The 19,654-nt window shown below is 55.7% G+C and overlaps 1 protein-coding gene across 4 annotated transcripts; it reads right to left on the minus strand.

The window, feature by feature from the left end:
* Positions 1–1,284: 1,284 nt before the first annotated feature.
* On the minus strand, positions 1,285–19,233 carry LOC105480561 (inter-alpha-trypsin inhibitor heavy chain 4). 4 transcript variants are annotated; one of them, XM_011739627.3, is made up of 24 exons: positions 19,111–19,233; positions 17,733–17,893; positions 15,683–15,787; positions 15,382–15,544; positions 15,132–15,242; positions 14,481–14,609; positions 13,435–13,551; positions 12,993–13,161; positions 12,786–12,911; positions 12,420–12,601; positions 12,155–12,340; positions 9,561–9,700; positions 9,201–9,355; positions 8,855–8,881; positions 8,504–8,554; positions 8,318–8,356; positions 7,957–8,082; positions 7,042–7,104; positions 6,833–6,859; positions 6,628–6,744; positions 5,467–5,641; positions 2,203–2,357; positions 1,984–2,080; positions 1,285–1,495 (listed from the first exon to the last, which is right to left on the minus strand). In XM_011739627.3, exons 1-24 carry the CDS (start codon positions 19,198–19,200, stop codon positions 1,426–1,428), a joined length of 2,781 nt encoding a protein of 926 aa, XP_011737929.2. In that variant the 5' UTR covers positions 19,201–19,233; the 3' UTR covers positions 1,285–1,425. The 4 variants fall into 4 exon arrangements, with proteins under 4 accessions (XP_011737929.2, XP_011737927.2, XP_011737928.2 ...); XM_011739625.3 differs by having other exon boundaries at positions 7,957–8,112; XM_011739626.3 differs by having other exon boundaries at positions 8,318–8,371.
* Positions 19,234–19,654: the final 421 nt, after the last annotated feature.

Raw genomic sequence — 19,654 nt, forward strand, 5'->3', positions numbered from 1 at the left:
TGGTGACCCCTCTCACCAGCCTGTACTTTGACCCTTTTAGAAAGACCCATTGAGCAAATACCCTCTTCTAGCTCAAGAGCTGAGAAAGGACGTTTCCCTGATGTCTGGTGTTTTTAGCAAGCAAATGAGCTCAGTTTCTGCTTTACCTTGACTTCCAGGAAGCTCACAGCAAAGCCCTGTGCTCCGTCACTGCTGCAGCTTCCCCTACCCTGATGTCCCTGAGTTCACAATCCTGCTTGGCTCTTTTACCCGTACACTCATAGATTTTGGTTTTATTCTCTTTAAGCTTTTTATTGGTGAGCCATAGACTCATATCCTTTTTTCAGAAGTAGGTGGGGTAATAGTAATTTTTGTTTCTTCTCTGAGACAGGGTCTTGCTCTGCTGCCCAGACTGGAATGCAGTGGCATAATCACAGCTCTCTGCAGCCATGACCTCCCAGGCTCAAGCAATCCTCCAACCTCAGTCTCCCAAGTAGCTGGGACTACAGGCATGTACCACCATGCCAGCTAACTTGTATTTTTTGTAGAGATGGAGTTTCATCATGTTGCCCGGGTTGGTCTCAAATTCCTGGACTCAATCGATCCTCCCGCCTTGGCCTCTCAAAGTGCTGGGATTACAGGTGTGAGCCACTACACCCAGCCATAAATTTTTTAAAGTATACGTTGCCCATACAGGAATTGGTGGAATCTTTGGGGTGCCTAACTCTGGGGCAAGAACAGGGAAGGAGACCCTCAACAGCACAGGATTTAGAGTTGGGACCCAGATCAGCCCCATTAGACGAGAGGTTCCTGGGAACAGGCCTATTTCCCTGCTGCACCTGGGGCCTCGCCTCTGTGTCTCCTTCGAAGACTCGGTGCTTCCTTACAAGACAACGAGCAGACAGGTCTGCTCCTCAGCACAGCTGTGAAAATCAGATTGTGTAAAGCAAATCTCATTGCAGAGAGCTCCAAAAGCTCACTGAGAAAGTTTAGGAGCTGGACTAGAAAGAATTCCAACCCCGTTCACTCTTTTTTTTTGTAGTCAAGACTGAACCTCTGCTCCTGGAGAATGCTTCCAGCCCTGGGCCCCTAGCTGGGGGCGGGAGTGACATCTCAAATGGGTGGTTAGAGCTCAGTTTCCTTGTTTGTAAAGTGAAGGGGCTGGACTGAAAGTTCAGCATGCGCCCTCCTGGCCATGGGCCCTTGAGAGCTGACAGTGGAAGCTTCAGTGTTCCATGATGCTAAAGGTTCAGGATGCAAGGCTGAGGCCCTAGGGTTTGGCCACAGGGAACCAGAGACACCCACTTCCCGGGCTCACACCACCTTTCTTTATTTGTAATGAGTGGGACCTTTTCCCCCCCATGGTGGTCCAGGCCCCAGAAGCGGCCCTGCAGTTGCAAGGGGGCAGCCAAGCGTACAGGCTGGACACAGCTCCTTCCATCAGAACTACAGCTCCACAGACCAGCAGGAAATCTCCACTCCCGGGGCTCCCTCCTGGTAATCCAGCCTGCGCTCTCTGAAATGGAAAGACAGACAGACAGATAGGCATGTGGTCAGCAAATCTCAGGGGTGGTGGGAAAGGAGGGAGACAGCTGGGGACAGGAACATGGAGGGTAGGGAGTCCTGGGGTCCCTCTAGAATTCCCTCCAGCACAGGCGAACGAGGCCCAGTCACCCAGAGCCTGCTCTAGAGAAGTCAGTACGTGTGGTCTCCAGCGTTCAGGGCTCTGGGAGCTCAGGGTGTGGACAGGGAGAGGTTCCTACCGTCCCCAACCAACCCCAGGGATCTCAGGGCCCATGTGCTTTCTGTGGGTCTGAGAAGCCCATCCATCTTTTGTGGGGTCACTGAAAGCTGGCTTAGACACGTCTACAGCATCAACCTTCCACCGGACTGTGTCTAGTTCCTGGGCAAGGACAGGAGTGGGGCCCTGGAGAGCCTGGCTCCTGGCCCCCCACTCCCCACCCCACCCCAGCCAGGCTCAGCGGTCTGCTTGTGCCAAGTCACCTGGTGGCAGAGTAGTCACTGCCCTGAACCCTCAGCGTGCGCCTACTGTCATCTGATGCTGCTGGAGATCCCCAGAGCACCTCCTGGTAAAACTGGCCTGAGATACAAAGGGTGGGTCAGTAAGGGTGAGAGACAGAGGGAGCCTGGGAGGCGCGTGCAGGGGAGGGCACCGCCTGTTCCCGGGCACAGCTGGTTTCTGAGGAAGGCCGGGCACAGTACCAAGGGACCCGCCAACGTGGCTGGAGAAGCGGCCAGTGTCGCGCAGAAGCAGCCGGAGCCCCTCCCCACGGCCATCCCAGGACAACAGGCCGATGGTCACTTTGTCTGGGTCACTGAGCAGCAGGAGGCCCGTCTTGTCCATGGTCATCTTCAGGCTGTGGAAAGACCCAGCGTCTTGAGCGGGAAGGTAGAGACGTGTGCTCGGAGCCTCAGCAGTCAGGGTGGGGAGTGGGCTGGGCTTCCCCTCTTGTCCAGGAAGTCATGGAGTGGCCTTGGGTGGGAAGGCCCTTAAATCTGGGTTTCCGTTTCCTCATTGGTAAAATAGGACCAAAGTTAACCTAATGATGTCCGGTTTCCCCAGCACTTCTTTTCTTTCTCTTTTTTGTGGGGGCGGGGACAGGGTCTCACTCTGTCCCCCAGGCTGCAGTGCAGTGGTGTGATCTCAGCTCACTGCCCCCTGTGCCTCCTCGGCTCAAGTGATTCTCCCACCTCTGCCTCTCAAGTAGCTGGTACTGCAGGTACATGCCACCATGCCCAGCTAATTTGTTTTATTTTTAAGAGACACAGGGTTTCACCATGTTGCCCAGGCTGGTCTCGAACTCCTGAGCTGAAGCAATCTGCCAGCCTCAGCCTCCCATGGTGCTGGAATCACAGGCGTGAGCCACTGCACCCGGCCTCTGGTTTTCTTAAATTCACTTTCTCATAAATTAGTTTTATATGATTGAAGGAGTTTCTCTGATGCATCCACTCTGTCCCTTTTGTTCTGCTGCTGGTGCACTCTCTTTGGATGACTTGTGTTTGATCATGTGTTTAATGTCTAAAGGGTAGGCCTCTTCTCATTCTGTCTTCTCATTTTTTTAGTTGAAATAACCCTTGAAATTCTTGCCTTTTTGGTGTTCTCATGAATGTTAGGTTCCTTTAAGCATGTTAAATAAGACCCTGCTGTTACTCAGAGGTTATTTTAAACAAATTTTCCCTAAACATATACTGTCCTGTTGTTTCAATTCAATCTAAAACATGTGGGTTTTTTTTTTTTTTTTTTTTTTTTTGAGACAGAGTCTTGCTTTGTCACCCAGGCTGGAGTGCAGTGGCGTGATCTCAGCTCACTGCAACCTCCACCTCCTGGGTTCAAGCGATTCTCCTGCCTCAGCCTCCTGAGTAGCTGGGATTACAGGCATGTGCCGCCACCACACCCGGCTAATTTTTGTATTTTTAGTAGAGACGGGGTTTCGCCATGTTGGCCAAGTTGGTCTCCAATTCCTGACCTGAGGTGATCCACCTGCCTCGGCCTCCCAAAGTGCTGGGATTACAGGCAGGAGCCACTGCGCCCGGCCTATTTTTCTTTTTTCTTTTTTTTTGAGATGGAGTCTCGCTCTGTTGCCCAGGCTTGAATACAGTGGAGTGATCTCCACTCACTGCAAGTTCTGCCCTCCAGGTTCATGCCATTCCCCTGCCCAGCTAATTTTTTTGTATTTTTAGTAGAGACAGGGTTTCACAGTGTTCGCCAGGATGGTCTCAATCTCCTGACCTTGTGATCCTCCTGCCTCAGCCTCCCAAAGTGCTGGGATTACAGGCATGAGCCACGGCACCCGGCCACCTATTCTTCTTTATGTCTTCTGTAGCTCATAAAAGTATGTGGACACTCTCTCCCCATAATTAATAGGATTTTACTTCTATTTCATTTTCTAGGCATAAAAATGCTATTGATTTTAGTGAATCTACCAGATAGCAAGGAATTTTAGATTTTTTTTTTCTTTTTTTTTTTTTGGAGACAGGGTCTTACTCTGTCGCCCAGGCTGGAGTGCAGTGGTATTAACTTAGCTTACTACATCCTCCGTCTCCCAGGTTCAAGCAATTCTCAGCCTCCTGAGTAGCTGGGATTGCAGGTGCCCACCACCACACCTGGCTAGTTTTTGTATTTTTAGTAGAGACGGGGTTTCACTATGTTGGCCAGGCTGGTCTCAAACTCCTGGCCTTAAGTGATCCACCCACCTCGGCCTCACAGAGTGTTGGGATTACACTTGTGTTGGGTGGCATGAGCCACCGTGCCTGGCCAACTTTTAGATCTTTTATTTTATTTTTGAGATGGAGTCTCACTCTGTCGCCCAGGCTGGAGTGCAATGGCATGATCTCGGCTCACTGCAACCTCCACCTCCCAGGTTCAAGTGATTCTCCTGTCTCGGCCTCCCAAGTAACTAGGATTACAGGTGCATGCTGCCATGCCTGGCTAATGTTTTGTATTTTAGTAGAGATGGGGTTTCACTGTGTTTCCCAGGCTGGTCTCAAACTCCTGAGCTCAGGCAATCCACCCACCTCAGCCTCCCAAAGTGCTGGGATTATAGGCGTGAGCCACCACTGTGGGCCTAGATCTTTTATGAACTTGGGAAGGTTTTTGGGTGAGACCTTGGATTAGCTGGATGTGCACTCATCTGTCAAATGCAAGGGAGTTCCCGAGGAGGGCTGGGTGAGGCAGGGCTGGACAAGGCTCTCCACACTTGGAAAAGGGTGAGCTATGACACAGGCCGGGGGTTCGGAGGCCACTGCCCACGGAGGACCAGGGCCTCATCCCTTCCCCGAGGCCCCTCGCGATCTGCAAAACTGGAAGACTGTCCCTGGACGGCCACTGTGAAGCAGTGAGCTCCCCCACCCAGAAGAAGTGGCCTTCTGCCTCCATTATTCACCAGCTGCTCAGTATTTGAGGCCACTGACTTGTGTCTCCTTAGCAAAGCTCCAAGGATATGCTAAAGAGAATGCTGGTAACCTGCTGTCAACAGTGCTCTCTAGCTTCTCACTACTGTCATCAGAATATCACGTCACTACGTAGACAGCGCCATGCTGTGGGGTGCCTGGGGGGCACTGCATCATCTGATGGCAAACTGCTCCCAACTACACTCTCTCACTGGGTTCTCCCCTCAGCCTTCTGACTCTGGGCCAGGATGATGAGTACTGGTTATTAGTGAAGAAATTGAGGCTCAGAGGAACTAAGCTGCCTGCCCAGGGTCACAAAGGATGAGCAGCAGAGCTAGCTCCAAACCACACTGTCTCCTGCATGGGATAGCGACCTGGGTTAGGTCCCCAGGACAACTCCTCAGTGCCCTCTGGAACTGCAGGGGTATACGGCAGGGCTCTTGTCTCTTTGCACCTCCTGGGAGTGTAGCCACTCCATTCTTGGGTCCATGGCTTCAGGCCACCTGCTGGTACCATCATCAGCCACTGTAGCCTGAAAGGGCAACCCCTGGCCCCGGGCTCCAGCCTGGGCCTTACCCGGGCATCACTGAGAACAGCGTCTCCTTCCACTTGTACGCAGAGCTTTTTCGGTTCCGAGTTACCACCACGTGTTCAGGGGATGCATGAACCCGGACCGGAGGGTTCTTGAAGGTCACTTCGATCCATGAGAACCCAGCCTTCTCCCTCTCATACTGGCCAGTCACCTCAACCCCTGGGAAGACCAAATCAGAGAGGTCAAAGTTGGGCCCCAGCCAGGGCTGACACCGACCTGCACAGGGAGTCCTCCCTGATCACAGCCCCTGGAGTTCCGCGGCAGCTCCCTCCCTCATCAGGAGGGGCGTCCCTTTCCCAGCACTCCTTCACACTGGGGGCTGGCTCCATAATCTCTCCACTCACCCCTGGTGTCTATGGCTTTGGAGGGGCCCCTAAATCCTCAGCGATGGCCACCCTCAGATGAGGCCTTTGAGAATTAACTTGTCTCCAGTCCACAAGCCTTCAGAACGGCCTATGGAGCGCCTGGCCCTGAGCTAGATGCTGCAGCCAAGGGTAAGATGGAGAATCGGTGCTGCCTACCCTCAGGAAAGACACTCCCAGGGCTGAGTGAGGAAGTGGGAGACCACATGCATCTGAGGAATGAGAAAGCCGTGGACGTCCTTTGGCTTTGAGCGGGGCTGGGCGGAGGGGGGTGAGCATCGCTGAGTGGAGTGTGTCTCCATGTCTGGTTCAGGATTGAAGGGGCAGGGCCCAGCCAGCACCCCTGTCTCTTCCTGCCATTCTCATCCACACCTTCTAGGGTCTCATCTTTCGGGGCTCTGTATCTGCAGGCACTAACTCCTCCATCTGGAACATCCTCATGCTGGTCTCTGCGTGCCTGCCAGGGCCCTGCCATCCCTATGCGACCCCAGGAAGCTCCCTGGACCCTTGCCCCACCCTGGCTCCTCCTCTAGGCTCACCTCCACATGGCTGCCATGCTTATCTGTGCCTAGGCCACCCACACCTGCACACAAGGTGCCCAGTGGAAGGCCCCTGGGGTGGCTGTGTGAGTGTGTGCCCATGCCGGGGCTTGGAGGCAGGACCATGCTATGATCTGGGAGGGGCCTGCGTGGGGCCAGCCTGCACGCACTGTGTGTGTCTCTGTGGGCAGGTGGTGGGTGTGTGTCATGGTGTCTAGGTCTCTCTGGGTGTGCCCCCTCTCACCTTGCTCAGGGTCTGAGAGCAGGTTCATTGGCCCCTGGTGATGTCTGGGGTCCACACAGAGCTGCTCCACGCTTTGCCCAGGCAGTGGCAGGATGGCGGAGGGAGCCTGTATGGGGGCTGGGACAGCCGGGGCACGGCTCCTGGAGCAGGAAGGGCAGGCTAGGGGCAAGGATGTGGAAGGGGGCCCAGGGGGTTGGGAACTTACCTGGGGTTTGGGCTGTCACGGTTGCTTCTAAAAGAAGAAAAAGTCTGGGTTTAGGCAGCCCCTTCCTGAGGAGAGGGAGGTTGAGGGAAGGAGTAGTGACTAGGTGTGGCCGGGTTCCCTCTCTACTTCAACATCAAGACGCTCACGTGACAGGTCACTCCCCTCCCAGGATCCCCCTGTTAGGACAGGGCCTCTGGTCTTGGGAGCACCTTTGATTTTGGTATTCGTGACATGAGACACAGCTGGATCAGGATTTGAGGTGGCTGGTGGTGCTGAAGCAGGCATCAGGGCAGGAACATCAGGAACAGAAAGGGAGCAGGGAGACCGTCAGGAGGCGAGCAACCAGCGGCACAGCCACCGCCGCCTCCAAGCTGCAGCCCCCATCCTGCCACACATACGCGCCACCTAGAATGGCCTTTGTCATGGGAGATTTTCAAACAGAAGAGCATGCTGTCAGGGATAGGTCCAGCCTGGCTCTGCAGCTGTGTTCGAGTGCAGATTTGGGGATCAGAAACTGTTCAAGGGACCTCTTTCTCCTCCCTTCCTAGAAGGTTTCCTCATGAGTCAGCCTCTAGAGTATAGTGGATCCTACTCAGTGAAAGTAAAGGACAGGTGAAGTCCTGCCTTGGGGAGGGGAGGCCTGATGTCCGTACAAGGGGTAGTGGGGAGAGGGGCCTTCAGAGGGAAGAAGCTGGCAAGGACTGCTCCAAAGAGCGCTATGACGTGCACACTTGGCCAGTCCCTGCCCCTCTTAGGGCCTAGGGTCCCCTCTGAACAAGGAGTGTGGGAGAGGCTGCTCCGTCACAGCCTGTGGTCTGACAAGCTCAGGGCAGCTGAAGGACCTGGGAGAGCTCACACCTGAGATGAGACGCTGAGGACTGGGCATGGGGCAGCTGCAGAGAGCTGGGAAGGTGAGGACAGCCTCCTTAGGAAATGCACTCCCCCCGCCGGCCCCAGTAAATGATCCCAGGTTGAACTGACCCACAATTACTTCACATCGTGCCCTCGTCAGCCATCCCTGGCCTGGCCTGCAGTGTGTGCTTTACCCCCACCCCCTCTGTGGGGCAGGCTCAAGGACCACCATGAGGAAACCGAGGCCCTCACAGGACTGGAAGGCGGCTTACAGATGGCCAGACGGCGGAAGGGATGGAGAGCAGCACGGTCAGGAGCATCAGGAGGTCCTGGGGGTCCAAGTTGCCCCGAGCTGAGAACCCCGGGTCCGGAATTCAACAGGGAGCCAGCAGCTCCAGCTTTGGAGAAGTTGACAGATGCAGTCTTCTCTGAGGTGGGGTGTGGGTCCTCACAGTCAGGGCTTCAGATCCACCCACGAGTGGGTGCGGAGAGGGCAACTACGTCCCCTCTCCCCACACCCGGCCAACTCAGGGAGCCTCTCCCCCCACAGCTGGGAGATAATCAATGCTGGAACAACAATGGACCCCCCTCAAACTCCGCCCCCCGGGGATGTGGCAGAACCCCTCAAACTACCTTGTCTACTCAATCCTCTTCTTGGAGAAAAGGAAGCCTCTGTGTGGTCAAGTCCTAATCAGACACAACTGAACTGAGGCCCGAGGGCTGTCACCAGCCACAGGAGCTGGGCAAGGCACTCCCCTCCATAGCCAGGACCGAGCCCAATCTGTCAATCTCCCCTCCCCCCACCTCCTACTTTGTCACCTGGTTTTGGCATTTTTGCTCCCTGGAGATAATATCTGAAGAAAGTGGAACCTGAAAATCAGTGGGACCTGGGTTTGCATCTTGCACCCACCTTCCTGTGGCCCCACTTGGATGGGGACTGTATTCCCAGTGCTGCGGACAGGGCCGGAGGAGCAGCCAATATTTGAATGCACAGGTGACTAAATGCACCAGCGTGCTGGGTCAGACTATGCTGCCTCCCGGCAGCAGGGCTGGGCTGGAGAGGCCTGGGCGGACCTGGGCCCTGGCCAGTAACCTCACAGGGCTGGCGCCCTGGACGCTGTGTTAGCAGACCACCACCCAGCACAGCCTTTGAGGATGTTCGCTGCTTACCTGAGGGGACGTTCCTGTTTCTACTTTCTGGATAAAACAAAGAGAGAGAGAGACAGACAGACAGACAGACAGAGACACAGACAGACACTGTCAGGGTGGTTTCCATCAATTCAAAGCGCTTGTGTTTTATCTTGCTACCCAATCCTGGACTATATCGTAGGTGCAATGAATTTGGGGAGATAGGAGACCCGGCTTCACTTTCCTCATCAGTGAATAGGCTGAATCTCCCAGGGGGAGTCTGTTGGGGGCACGGTTGGGGTCTTGGTCAGGATGCAGGGAAGAGTCGGGAGAATGCTGGGTCCAAACTCTGCTACCTGGGAGGCTGAGATCTCAACCCCACACCCACCGCCTTCCACGGGCTTCTCAGCAACTTGAGACTGCTCTTGGTCTTCGGGTTTGGTGACTACCATAGATGTGAGAGGTGTGACAAAGCTGTAGGCAAGCGATAAATTCAGCGCTCGGGTCCGGAGGGCCTGCTGATCAGCGTCAGATGCGGAGACACTGTAGGTGAAGGACATCAGAACTCAGGAGGTCCCTGAATTCGGGAACAGATTTTCCATCCAGCCCCTTCTAGGGAGGTCCCTCTGGGAGAATCTGGAGCTTGGACATGATACCAAGACCCCCCTCTCTCCATGCTTAGGTGCTGTCCCGTGCCACCGGTGCCTGCCCCCTACCGACAGGCTTAGGGAGGTGCTGATGCACTCACATCTGCTCCAGCAGCTGCTGGATAGTCAGGTATGCCCAGAGCCTCTCCATGAAGTTGTGGAAGATATACTTGGGGCTCTGGAACTCTGCTTCCTGCTCTGCCACGCTGGACTCGGTTTGAAAAGTGATGTCCTGCGTAGGCTGGAAAGAGGGGCCCAGCCAGGGCAGGAACAGTGAGGGCCGGACATCTGCATCTGGCCTGGCACTTCCGAGCTCTTCCATGATTGGAGCTGGGGCAGGTCCCACACACTGACTGTGGGGACCGCATTTCCTTTGAGTGGGGGTAAGGAGGGGGCTTAGGGGTGCAAGGGGCTCAGTCACAGAGCATACAGGGATGAGACGGAGGTGAAGATAAAAGGTAACAAAGTAGCCCAGGTACAACAAGGCAGGCACGGCGCCAGGACTCAGATCAGCCAAACCTCTGGAAGAAAGCGATGGGAACCTCAGGCCAGTGTAGAAACAGCAGCAGGAAGGATTTGCAAGTGAAGTGTGGAGCAGGAAGGGTCCCTAGCTACAGCCTGCCCTTACCCCAAAGGTGGGGGAAAGGGACAGGGAGGGAAGGACCTTCCCGGGGCTCAGAGGCAGAGTTGAGAACAGAAGGCAGATGTCGTGGCTCTGGGTCTGGGGCTCCATCCACCCCAACGGCTGTCCCTGTGGAAGCAGGCCCCTCTGCGGCTGGCCACTGTGGGACCATGACAGGGAAGCGTGCACCCAAGCTCGGTGTGAACCCGCTCCCTCCTCCCTCAGGGAGGGGCCTGTGGTCTCAGACTGACCCAGCTCGCTGCCTGGGAAATGGGCTTCTAAGGCAGAGGAATCCCAGGCCTCTCCTAGCAGAGCTCACCGAGTGGTCAGGAGACCTTTTCACAATGTGGATCAGACCTGTGCCTCTACTCCCACGGGAACAGCCTGTCTCTCACCCTGGCTGGCTTTCCACAGCTTCGGCACACACAGGCCACCTGCGTGGATTTTGCCCCATCCACACATACAGCTACTTAATTGATATTTTTCCTTAAATGAACTTTAAGTAGGCTAACAATTTTTACTTGGCTTTATACCCATAAAATCTTGGATCGGGGCCAGGCGCGGTGGCTCACGCCTATAATCCCAGCACTCTGGGAGACCAAGGCGGGTGGATCACGAGGTCAGGAGATCGAGACCATCCTGGCTAACACGGTGAAGCCCCGTGTCTACTAAAAATACAAAAAAAAAATTAGCCTGGCGAGGTGGCGGGCGCCTGTAGTCCCAGCTACTCGGGAGGCTGAGGCAGGAGAATGGTGTAAACACGGGAGGTGGAGCTTGCAGTGAGCCGAGATCGCACCACCACACTCCAGCCTGGGCCACAGAGCGAGCCTCTGTCGCAAAGAAAAAAAAAAAAAACAAAAAACAAAAACTTAGGTCTGAGGTTCAGGTCATATTTTTCAGAATACACATGAAAATAAGTAAATAACTACTAAAACAAAGCCATGTCTGTCTGTGAACTCCCCGGAACCACCTTGGGTTCTGCACTGTGGGAACCCACGGCCTCCAATCTAAATCAGCTGCTGATATGTATGGTGTGCTTACACTGGACATCAATCACAGTGGCTTTCTGAGGGGGCAGTGACTTATTCCCATGTTTACATAGGAGGAAACTGCGGTACATGGAGATTAAGTGACTTCTCCATGTCTCCCATCTGGGAGGTGGCAGAGCTGGGTTTGAAGCCAGGCAGGGTGGCCACACAGCCTGTACCAACAGTCATGACACTTGGGGACTTGTCCTGAGACAAGGCCATGGGCCCCCAACGCCCACTGCTATTCTCTTCACACTCGCTGCCCTCATGCCACAGGGGCCTAACATATTCCTCCATTGCCCCATCTGGACTCTTCCCACCTCCTACTTATCCCTTAGTCTCTGCTGGGCTTCCTCCAGAAAACCCTCCCTGATCCCCAGGCCAGGCTGGGGCTCCTAGTGCTGCTCCCCTGAGTCCGGGGTTAGATCCCAGCCTGTAGCTTGTTTGTGTGATGACATGTCCTTGGGCTGTCTCTCCTATGAGGGCACGGAGGGGTCAACCTCATTCACCGCTGCACCCCAGGGGCTGAAGAAGGCCCTGCCGCAGGGCTGGTGCTCAGTTTCTCTTTGTGGAATGACAGGGGGTCCCTGGAAGGAGGCAGGGAAGGCTGGGCAAGGACAGGGTGCCACGTAGCAAGCTGGGCTCTTGGCCCGGTTGCAGTGGGGCCCAGGGCAACCTGTCTGCCCTGCCTGGAGCTCAGTCTGCTCATCTGTGAAATAGGAGCAGCCCTCCCCTGTCCAACTGCAACCTGAGAGGGCTGGTACCAGGACAGGAGGGGATGACAACTAGGGAGGAATCCCTGCCCTCACCTGTGCTCACGGGTGCACACACCCGTTGCTGAGGGCCTGTATGTGCTGGGCACAGCACAGGTGGTCTCATGAGAATCACTCCATTTTCTCATTGAATCCTTGCCATGCCCCTGTGTCATCCACAGGCAGCAGAGGGGAAAGCTGGAGCGGGGCAGGTCTGGGATTGGAGCCCAGCCCCTCCGGATGCAGAGGTGGAGGCTGCCCTTCCCCTCCAGGGTGGCTTTGGCCACACTCACCAGCTTCCCACTGACTGTGGCTGTGAGCACATCAGGCCCCTGGGCCTGGAGCTTCCCAGCCACCACCATCTCTGAGCCCTTGAAGAGGAGCCGGAAGTTGTTCTGAGTGATCTCCTCCACGGCATTGCTTGGGTACTCGAAGGTCACTGCTGTCAGCAGTGGGTTGGCCACTTCCTGGTAGAAGTCCTGCAGAGTTGGGGGTGTCATAAAGGCCAGGCTGGGTCTGCCCACTTCTCTGTGCAGCCCACCTGGGGCATGCTGGCACCTGGAGCTGCAGGGCAGAGTCCGAGTCCTCATGGATGCGCCGGGCCAGGCCACCGTTGTCCAGTGCCAGCTTCTCTAGGAAGGCATAGCTGACGTCGAAGCCGAAGCCCAAGCAGAAGAGGCTGTACCGGCCACTTACAGCTTCCCGCACGTTTTTCTGGATGCTCCTGGGGTTAGTCTCCCCTGGACCCAGGGGTTTGGGATGAGGGTGAGAAAACAGTGATTTGCTCGATGAATAGTTCTGGAACCTCAGAGCCGAGGGGCCTCAGTGACCCCCTCTCCCTGCCCAGGTCCCACAGCAAGCCCAGGTGCAGCCCCAGCCGCCTCCCCATGCAGCGTGTCCTGGAGTCGCAGGCAGGGCCCTCACCCACGGTGGGGTCGCCATCGGTGAGCAGGATGATGAGCGAGACGCTCCCTTCGGGCAGCCGCTCCTCCTGGTTGCTGCTGTCCAGCAACTGCACAGCCACCAGCATCGCCTCATTGATGTTGGTCCCTGAGGAGCACACACTCTCAAGGTGGCCCCCAGCCAGGAGCCCTGGAAGCCCCCACCCTGCAGGGCCACAGAAGAACTTACCTCCCAGGGCCTGGATGCCGGCAGCGAAGCTCCTGGCCTCGTTCACGTTCTCAGCTGAGGCTGGCACCAGTGATGGCCTCCACTGAGTTGCTTCTGTACTGAAGACGATGAGGTTGAACTGGTCTCTGGGGCTGAGGTCATCCAGGATCTTGATTAGGGCTTCCCGGGTCTGGTCAGGAAGAGGGAATACTGCTTCAGAAGGGCTCCCTGAGGGCTCGTGTGCCCTTGGGCTGGCATCCTTGGACTCCTGTCTCAGGCGTGAGGTCATGGTATCGGCTCTAGGAACAGGGGCTGCCCTAGGCTCTGGCCAACCTTGGCTCCTGAGAGCCACCCGCCCCACGGCGCCAAAAGGTGAAGGAAGGGGGTCTGCCTGTCGGACCACAGCTGATAGCGTGAAGGGCCTGGGAGTTCTCAGGGCCCTGTTCTGGGCCACAGGACCTACCTGTTGGATTTTCCTGCCACTCATGGAGCCGCTCTTGTCAATGACAAAGACCACATTCTTGGGCATTGTGGTTAGGCCCTCGGGGGCAAAGTAGTGTACAAAGTAGCCATTCTCGATCTGTGACCAGAGTAAGACCCACCCAGGCCATCAGGGCTATGATCGTGCCCTATCCCCATTCAGCCCCCTTACCCCAAATTCTTGGGTTTCTGTGCTCTGTTCCAATCCCATTTCCATCCCACTGCTAACCTCCCCCAAACCTTGCCCTCTTTCAGGGCTCAGACCAGCCCCTTTCTTGTAGAAGCCTTCCCTGCTCATGCATAGCCTACTAGAACTCTCCCTGCAACTTTTCCTTCTATTTGTTTTAGCATTTCAGATGGCTTATACTAAAAAGTTCAGACATCATAAACCTGACAACCATGAAAAGATGGAAGACTTCAAAACCATGGAGTAAAAGGGAATTATAATAACAATGGCAGAAATGGCTGGGCGTGGTGAATCACGCCTGTAATTCCAGCACTTTGGGAGGCTTAGTGGGGAGGATCACTTGAGCCCAGGAATTCAACACAAGCCCGGGCAACCTTGTCTCTATCGAAAAAAAAAAAAAAAAAATTAGCCAGGTGTGGTGTTGCATGCCTGTAGTCCCAGCTACTAGGGAGGCTGAGGCAGGAGGATCTTTTGAACCTGGGAGTTTGAAGGTGCAGTGAGCCATGATCGCACCAAAATACAACAACAATAATAATGCCAGAAACAAGTGTGAAAGAAACTACTGCAAATGTGCGTAAAACTGAGTTGTGAGCCTCCCAGCAGCAGAGGCAGAGAGGGAAACCCCACAGGGCAGATCTTCTCAGAGACAAACCTTTTCTGCCTGTGAAAGGGAATAGTTTCAGGGACAACACAACTAAATCACGTGTTTTCTGTCTGTGTCGGTCCCTGGTGCACACTGCTAAGTAAGGGTGGTTCTTTTCCTCTTCTAAAACACCCAAGCTCAGGCCCTTGCAGGTGGACAGACCTCCAGGCTGCTCTGCTCTTGCCTGGAGTCCACCCACCTGAATGGTGCCCCCGGAGACGGCCCGGTCCACATCATAGCGGATGATGAGGTGGCCGTCCAGGACTGTTTCTTGCTGCTCTGGGGACTTTTGCTGCTGGGAGAGCGTTGGCTTGAACTGGATGTGAGCCTGGAGGAATAATCTGGGCTGAAGTTGGGAGGAACAGCAAAGCCAGGCCAACAACACCCTCTACCCAGTCCATATATTGGGAAATGAGAATTCCAGGATGTAGCCTTGGGTCCGTATTCCAGGGCACCTCCTTTCAGGCTGCGTTATTGATGGACCGCTTTCACATACGGGAGGGGTGTGATGAGCGCCCTGTTCCTGGAGTTGTGCAAGCAGAGGCTGTTCCAGGATATGTGCAGTCCCACCATCTCCTCCTCTCCACTTGGCCCCAGGACTCTCACATCAGTCTATTCTCCAACCCCTTCCCAGACAGATCTCAGGGCTCATACGAGGACACCACAGTCCTCTAGGCTTTGCCCTTCCCATCTGCCAAATGACAGCAAGGACACAGAGATCTCAAGAGCCTCTCCAGCTCACACCTCACTGGACGGAGAGCCTATCCAGCTCTCTGGAAATCCAGGCTTATAGGGCTGGCCTGAAGGCAGGGTCCTTGGTACCCTTGCCTGCTGACCACAACAGACCCACCTTGGTCTTATTCTGCGAGGTGGTGAGGGCGTCTACCAGCTGGTTGGTCATGAAGGTGCTCTCTGTCTCCAGGAAGCTGATGCCCTGGGGCTCGAAGATATGAATGTCCATCTGGAGGCAAGATGTGGGTCCCTGGGTCAGCCAGGAGCCTGGGCTGGGGCTCACACGAGGCCCAGGGGCAAAGAGGGGCCGTCCTCAGTAGGGCAAGGGTCATGCAGGAGGCCTCCGTGGAAGAGGCAGCAGCAGGTACCTGCAGATGCTTGACCAGCTGCTGGGGCCGCACTTTCAGCAGCAGCTCATACACCCCCAGACACCGCTTGAGCAGTTCCTCATAGACCAGCTCAAAGGTGATCTTGGCATTGGGAGCCACACTGACTGACACCTGGAACTGCTCCATGTTTCTCCCGGTGGCCCTGGGGGAGAAGGGCATCAGGCCTGCCCCTCCAGGACAGGTGGGGTAAGGCTGGTGGAGGTGGGGGCAGGGTTAAGGGCCAAAGGCAGGGTGGCCTATGTTTAGACCCTCTTTGCTGAAGCTGCCCCTGCCAGCTCACTTGACAAGTCCAGCGCTCTTTCCCTTGGCCACTGCTGCGCTGTACTGCGCCTGGGCTTTGGCCTTCTCCTTGATGATCCCTGGGTAGGTCACGCCATCGATGATCCTGGGGGCAGAAGGGTGGGAGTTGTTGAGAGCCTGGTGCGAGGGTTCCATTCCACTCCTGCCTCCTCCAGAGAGCCTTTCTGGACTTGGTGTGCCTCTTGACACAGTGACTCCCATCTTTGCCTGAGCCCGGGGCCATTTATTATGCACCTACTGCATACAAGACTCTGCACAGGGCACTCTGCAAAGTGCGCCAGGCCTCTAGCTCCCAGAGGTGTGTACGGTAACAGTAAGCATTCATTTTATAGACGGGATGAAGGGGAGGCTGCAGAGGGGCAGGGCCGGGCTAAGTCCTGCCTTCTCTCCACCTGTCCAGTCTGGCCCAACTGGCCCACATTCCCACCTGCCCCTTCCACTTCACAGACCATTCCAGGGAACCAGTTCATCACCAGCAAGAGCTCTCTGAGCCACACTTGTTCCCAGCCCTGCGTGCAGCCATGTGGGGCCAGGACTGAGGAGGAAGGAGACGCAGGGCTGGAGGCTCTGAGCCCTTTCGGCCTACAGCAGTCTCCCCCTTCCCTCCCATAAGAGGCAGGCACCCTGCAGGTAGGCTGGCATATCTGGAGGGAGGTTTTGGACAACTAGTGGGCGGGATTCCTGAGTGTGTGGACACACTCCTAGCAGCCATCCTTTGGGGGCTGAGAAAGAATGGCCCAGGACATTTCTCAGGGAGGAAAATGACTTCGCCAGAGCCTCCTTGTGGGGTAAGTAGGGATGTGCCTGGTCAACTTCACCTGCTCTATCTGTGGGTGGTATGGAAGTGTGGGAGTGTGTGGCAGTGGGCAGGAGGGGGAGCAGCCAGGATGTCAGGACTATGCGTCCCTCCTGCCTGATCTTCCTGGTTATAATTTAACTCCAGCCCCAGATGGGGCCGGTGAGTGGGCAGCGGCGCTTCTCCTCCTGGGTAGGCAGTGCTTGATCTCTCCAGATGCCCAGCTGGGGCTCCCGGCCAGGTCAGGGAGCAGAGAACCTGCCCTCTGCTCCCCTAACTCATGCAGCAACAGGATCTGGGTCCAGAGAATGCAAGTGACAGTCCTGGGCTCTCAGCAGATGCAACGGGCCTGGACCTGGCAACTGCTGACCCTGGCATCCATGTCAAAGGCTGACACGGCCCCTAGGGCTTGCACTGCAAGCTGGGCAGCATAGGCCCGGGCTCTGGGTTTGGAAAAGTAGGGGCTGCTGTGGAGTGAGGGGTGCGTGGGGCCTGAGGGAGGAGACCAGCCCCCACTGCAGTTTTCCAGAGGCCCCAGTGTGGACCCTGCATGAGAGACACTCCCTCTCTGCCCCACCATCGCCCTCTCTGTTTCTGGGAAAAGCCTTACTCTTGTCCTAAATCACAGCTTTTCCTGGCAGCAAGGGACAGACAGCGTCCTGGTGCATTTAGTAAACATTACAAAACTGAGTTGGGAAGGGTAGGGGAGGGTGGCAGAGGACAAAGTAAGGACCATCACTGGCCCACAGAGTTCAGAGAAACCTCAGGTGTCTCTCATGCAGCCTGAGCAAAAATGTCCTCTGCAGGATCCCAGCTTGGGGCATAACTAGGAGAATCCTCCTCAAGCCACTCTCCACTGTGGGGAAGCCAAGGATCTAGGAGGTTTTCTGTACTTTGAGCTGGAATGTGCATCTCGGTGACTCCCTCTTGCCTGGTGTGGCCTCAGGAGGCCTCAAGTCTGTGCTCCTCAAAGGCAAAGCCACAAAGATGCTGTGGTTCTCTGCCTGCCACCTGGACAACACTTAGGGATGCTGAATGGCTGGATGGAGGGAAGGACGGGGGCATCTTTGAGAACAAGTCCCTGTTCCCTGTGTGCCCCCCACGTGCAGGGTGTACTCCTGAAGATGTACACCCTGGCCTGCCTCACTTCAAGAAGAGGGTTTGCTGGCACAGAGCAGATGGAGTCATAGCACTGGGGGGTGTGGAGAGGGGAGGAAGGTGGGAAGACACCTACATGGAGAAGTTGGTGATGAAGGCTTTCTTGGGCAGCTCCATCTGGAAGGTGGCCTCCTGCACAGTACTGGCCCTATTGACCACTCGGCTGGTGACGACCGTGTGGGCAAATCGGGACGAGACCCTGGAGTCCACGGTGAGGCTGTAGATGTCGATACCATTCTGGACCAGCAAAGAAGAAGGGGAGTTGCAGGGTTTCAATGCCACCTCAGCTCAGGGTGACACTCTTCAAGAGTCGGCCCTGACTCTGGCTCCAGACCAAACCCTGGCCCCCAGTCTGACTAAGCCACTGACCAGGCCTCAGGCTGAACCCAGTGAGGCATCTCCTATGTGAACATTTGTCTCAGGTAAGAGGTAGCTGTGTGCTTCATTCACCACCCTATGGCACCACAGGGCAGGGGTCACGTCCTTCTTGATCTATAGGGGCCCAGAGCGCCCCTCGGAGAAGAACAAGCATGCAGGGAGTAGAGCTGGTGCAGCTGGGGCCAGTGTCTGGGAGGGCATCACACACAGCCTTTGGCAGGGGTGAGAGCCCTGGTGGGGTCAGGGAGCTTTGCACGCTGGCTTAGGTTTGCCCAGAAAAAGGGCAGTGACCAGGTCCTTTGCTTTCTGGAGACTTTGGTCTCTGTGGCAACAGGAAAGCTCCCACCAGTCTCCTACCAGGAAGCCCTGGGAGCTGGGAGAATTCGGAGGTAGACTAGAGTCTGGTCTCTAATAGTCGGGAATCTTCCTCTCTGCTCCACGGTGGGCCCTCCCCAACTCACCCCCTCTTCCGCAGGGCACTCCCTAGCATGTGCCATTTGCCTTGAGGCCTGTGTCCCCCGAGGAGGGGCACGCGGGCACCTCTTACCTGCTTGTGTGCGACATGCTCACGCGCACCAGCTCTGCTCGGCTGCATGCGGCTGCCTGAATGCAGTTTGGCACAGAGGTGCCAAGTGGCTTGTTTATGCGCTTGGGTATTTGCTCTGCGACAGGCACTGTCTTAAGCACTTAATAGATACAACGGGTTTGGTTTTCACAACCACTACCCTCTGAATAGGTTCTGGTATTACCCTGTTTTACAGATGAGGAAACTGAGACATAGACAGAATAAATCACTCCCCTGAGGTCACTTACTAGAAAGTGGTAGAACCAGGCTCGTAAAACTGTATTTCCTCATTTGCAAAATGGAAGCGATTGGATCATCCCCTCTATTAGGTGGGAGAATACCAGTAAGGCCCTTGAGGTAGTGCCTGGCGGGAGGTCTGCACTATTTTTTGGCACACACACTGATGCACACGCACTTGCGCCGGACACGCTCGCACATGCGGAGGCTCTTCCCCACTTCCCAGGCGTTCTCTCATCCCCCAGCTCACGCCACACCCGTGGACACTGGCTACCTTTTGGGCGGTGGTGGTCTGGTGGATGGCCAGCAGTGAAAGCAGGACCAGAACTCTGCTGCAGGTACGGACAGGCCCTGGGGGCTTCATCGTGGCTCCAGTGTCTGCCAGGAGGCTTCTGAACTTGAGAGCAAGTGGGGAATGGATTAGTAATTTGTTTGCTGCCCCACCCACATGGGGGCAGGTTCTGGGAAATTGGGATCTACAAGCCAAAAACCACAGTGGCCTCAGATAAGCAAATGACGAATGTCCCGTGGACCTTGGCTGGGGGCAGGAATGTATACTAAAGAAAGGTATGCTCAGGTTGGAGTGGGGAAGGTGCCCCTTCTGAAAGGTGCGAAACCTTCACCAGGACCCTTCACACCAGGCATTCCACCAAGCTCCACAGGGCTGGGAGGGAACTGACAGTGAAGATGTCAGTCTGCTCTCCGTTAAGTCCAGCCTGGGGAGAAACGGGGATGGTGGGGAAGACTAGGGCTACAGGGCTACCCTAGTGGCTTCCTGGAGGAAGGGGGCTTGGCCACCAGGTAAGTGTGACTGGCTG

Source organism: Macaca nemestrina, chromosome 2, assembly GCF_043159975.1.
Source record: "Macaca nemestrina isolate mMacNem1 chromosome 2, mMacNem.hap1, whole genome shotgun sequence".
Classification (NCBI taxonomy): domain Eukaryota; kingdom Metazoa; phylum Chordata; class Mammalia; order Primates; family Cercopithecidae; genus Macaca; species Macaca nemestrina.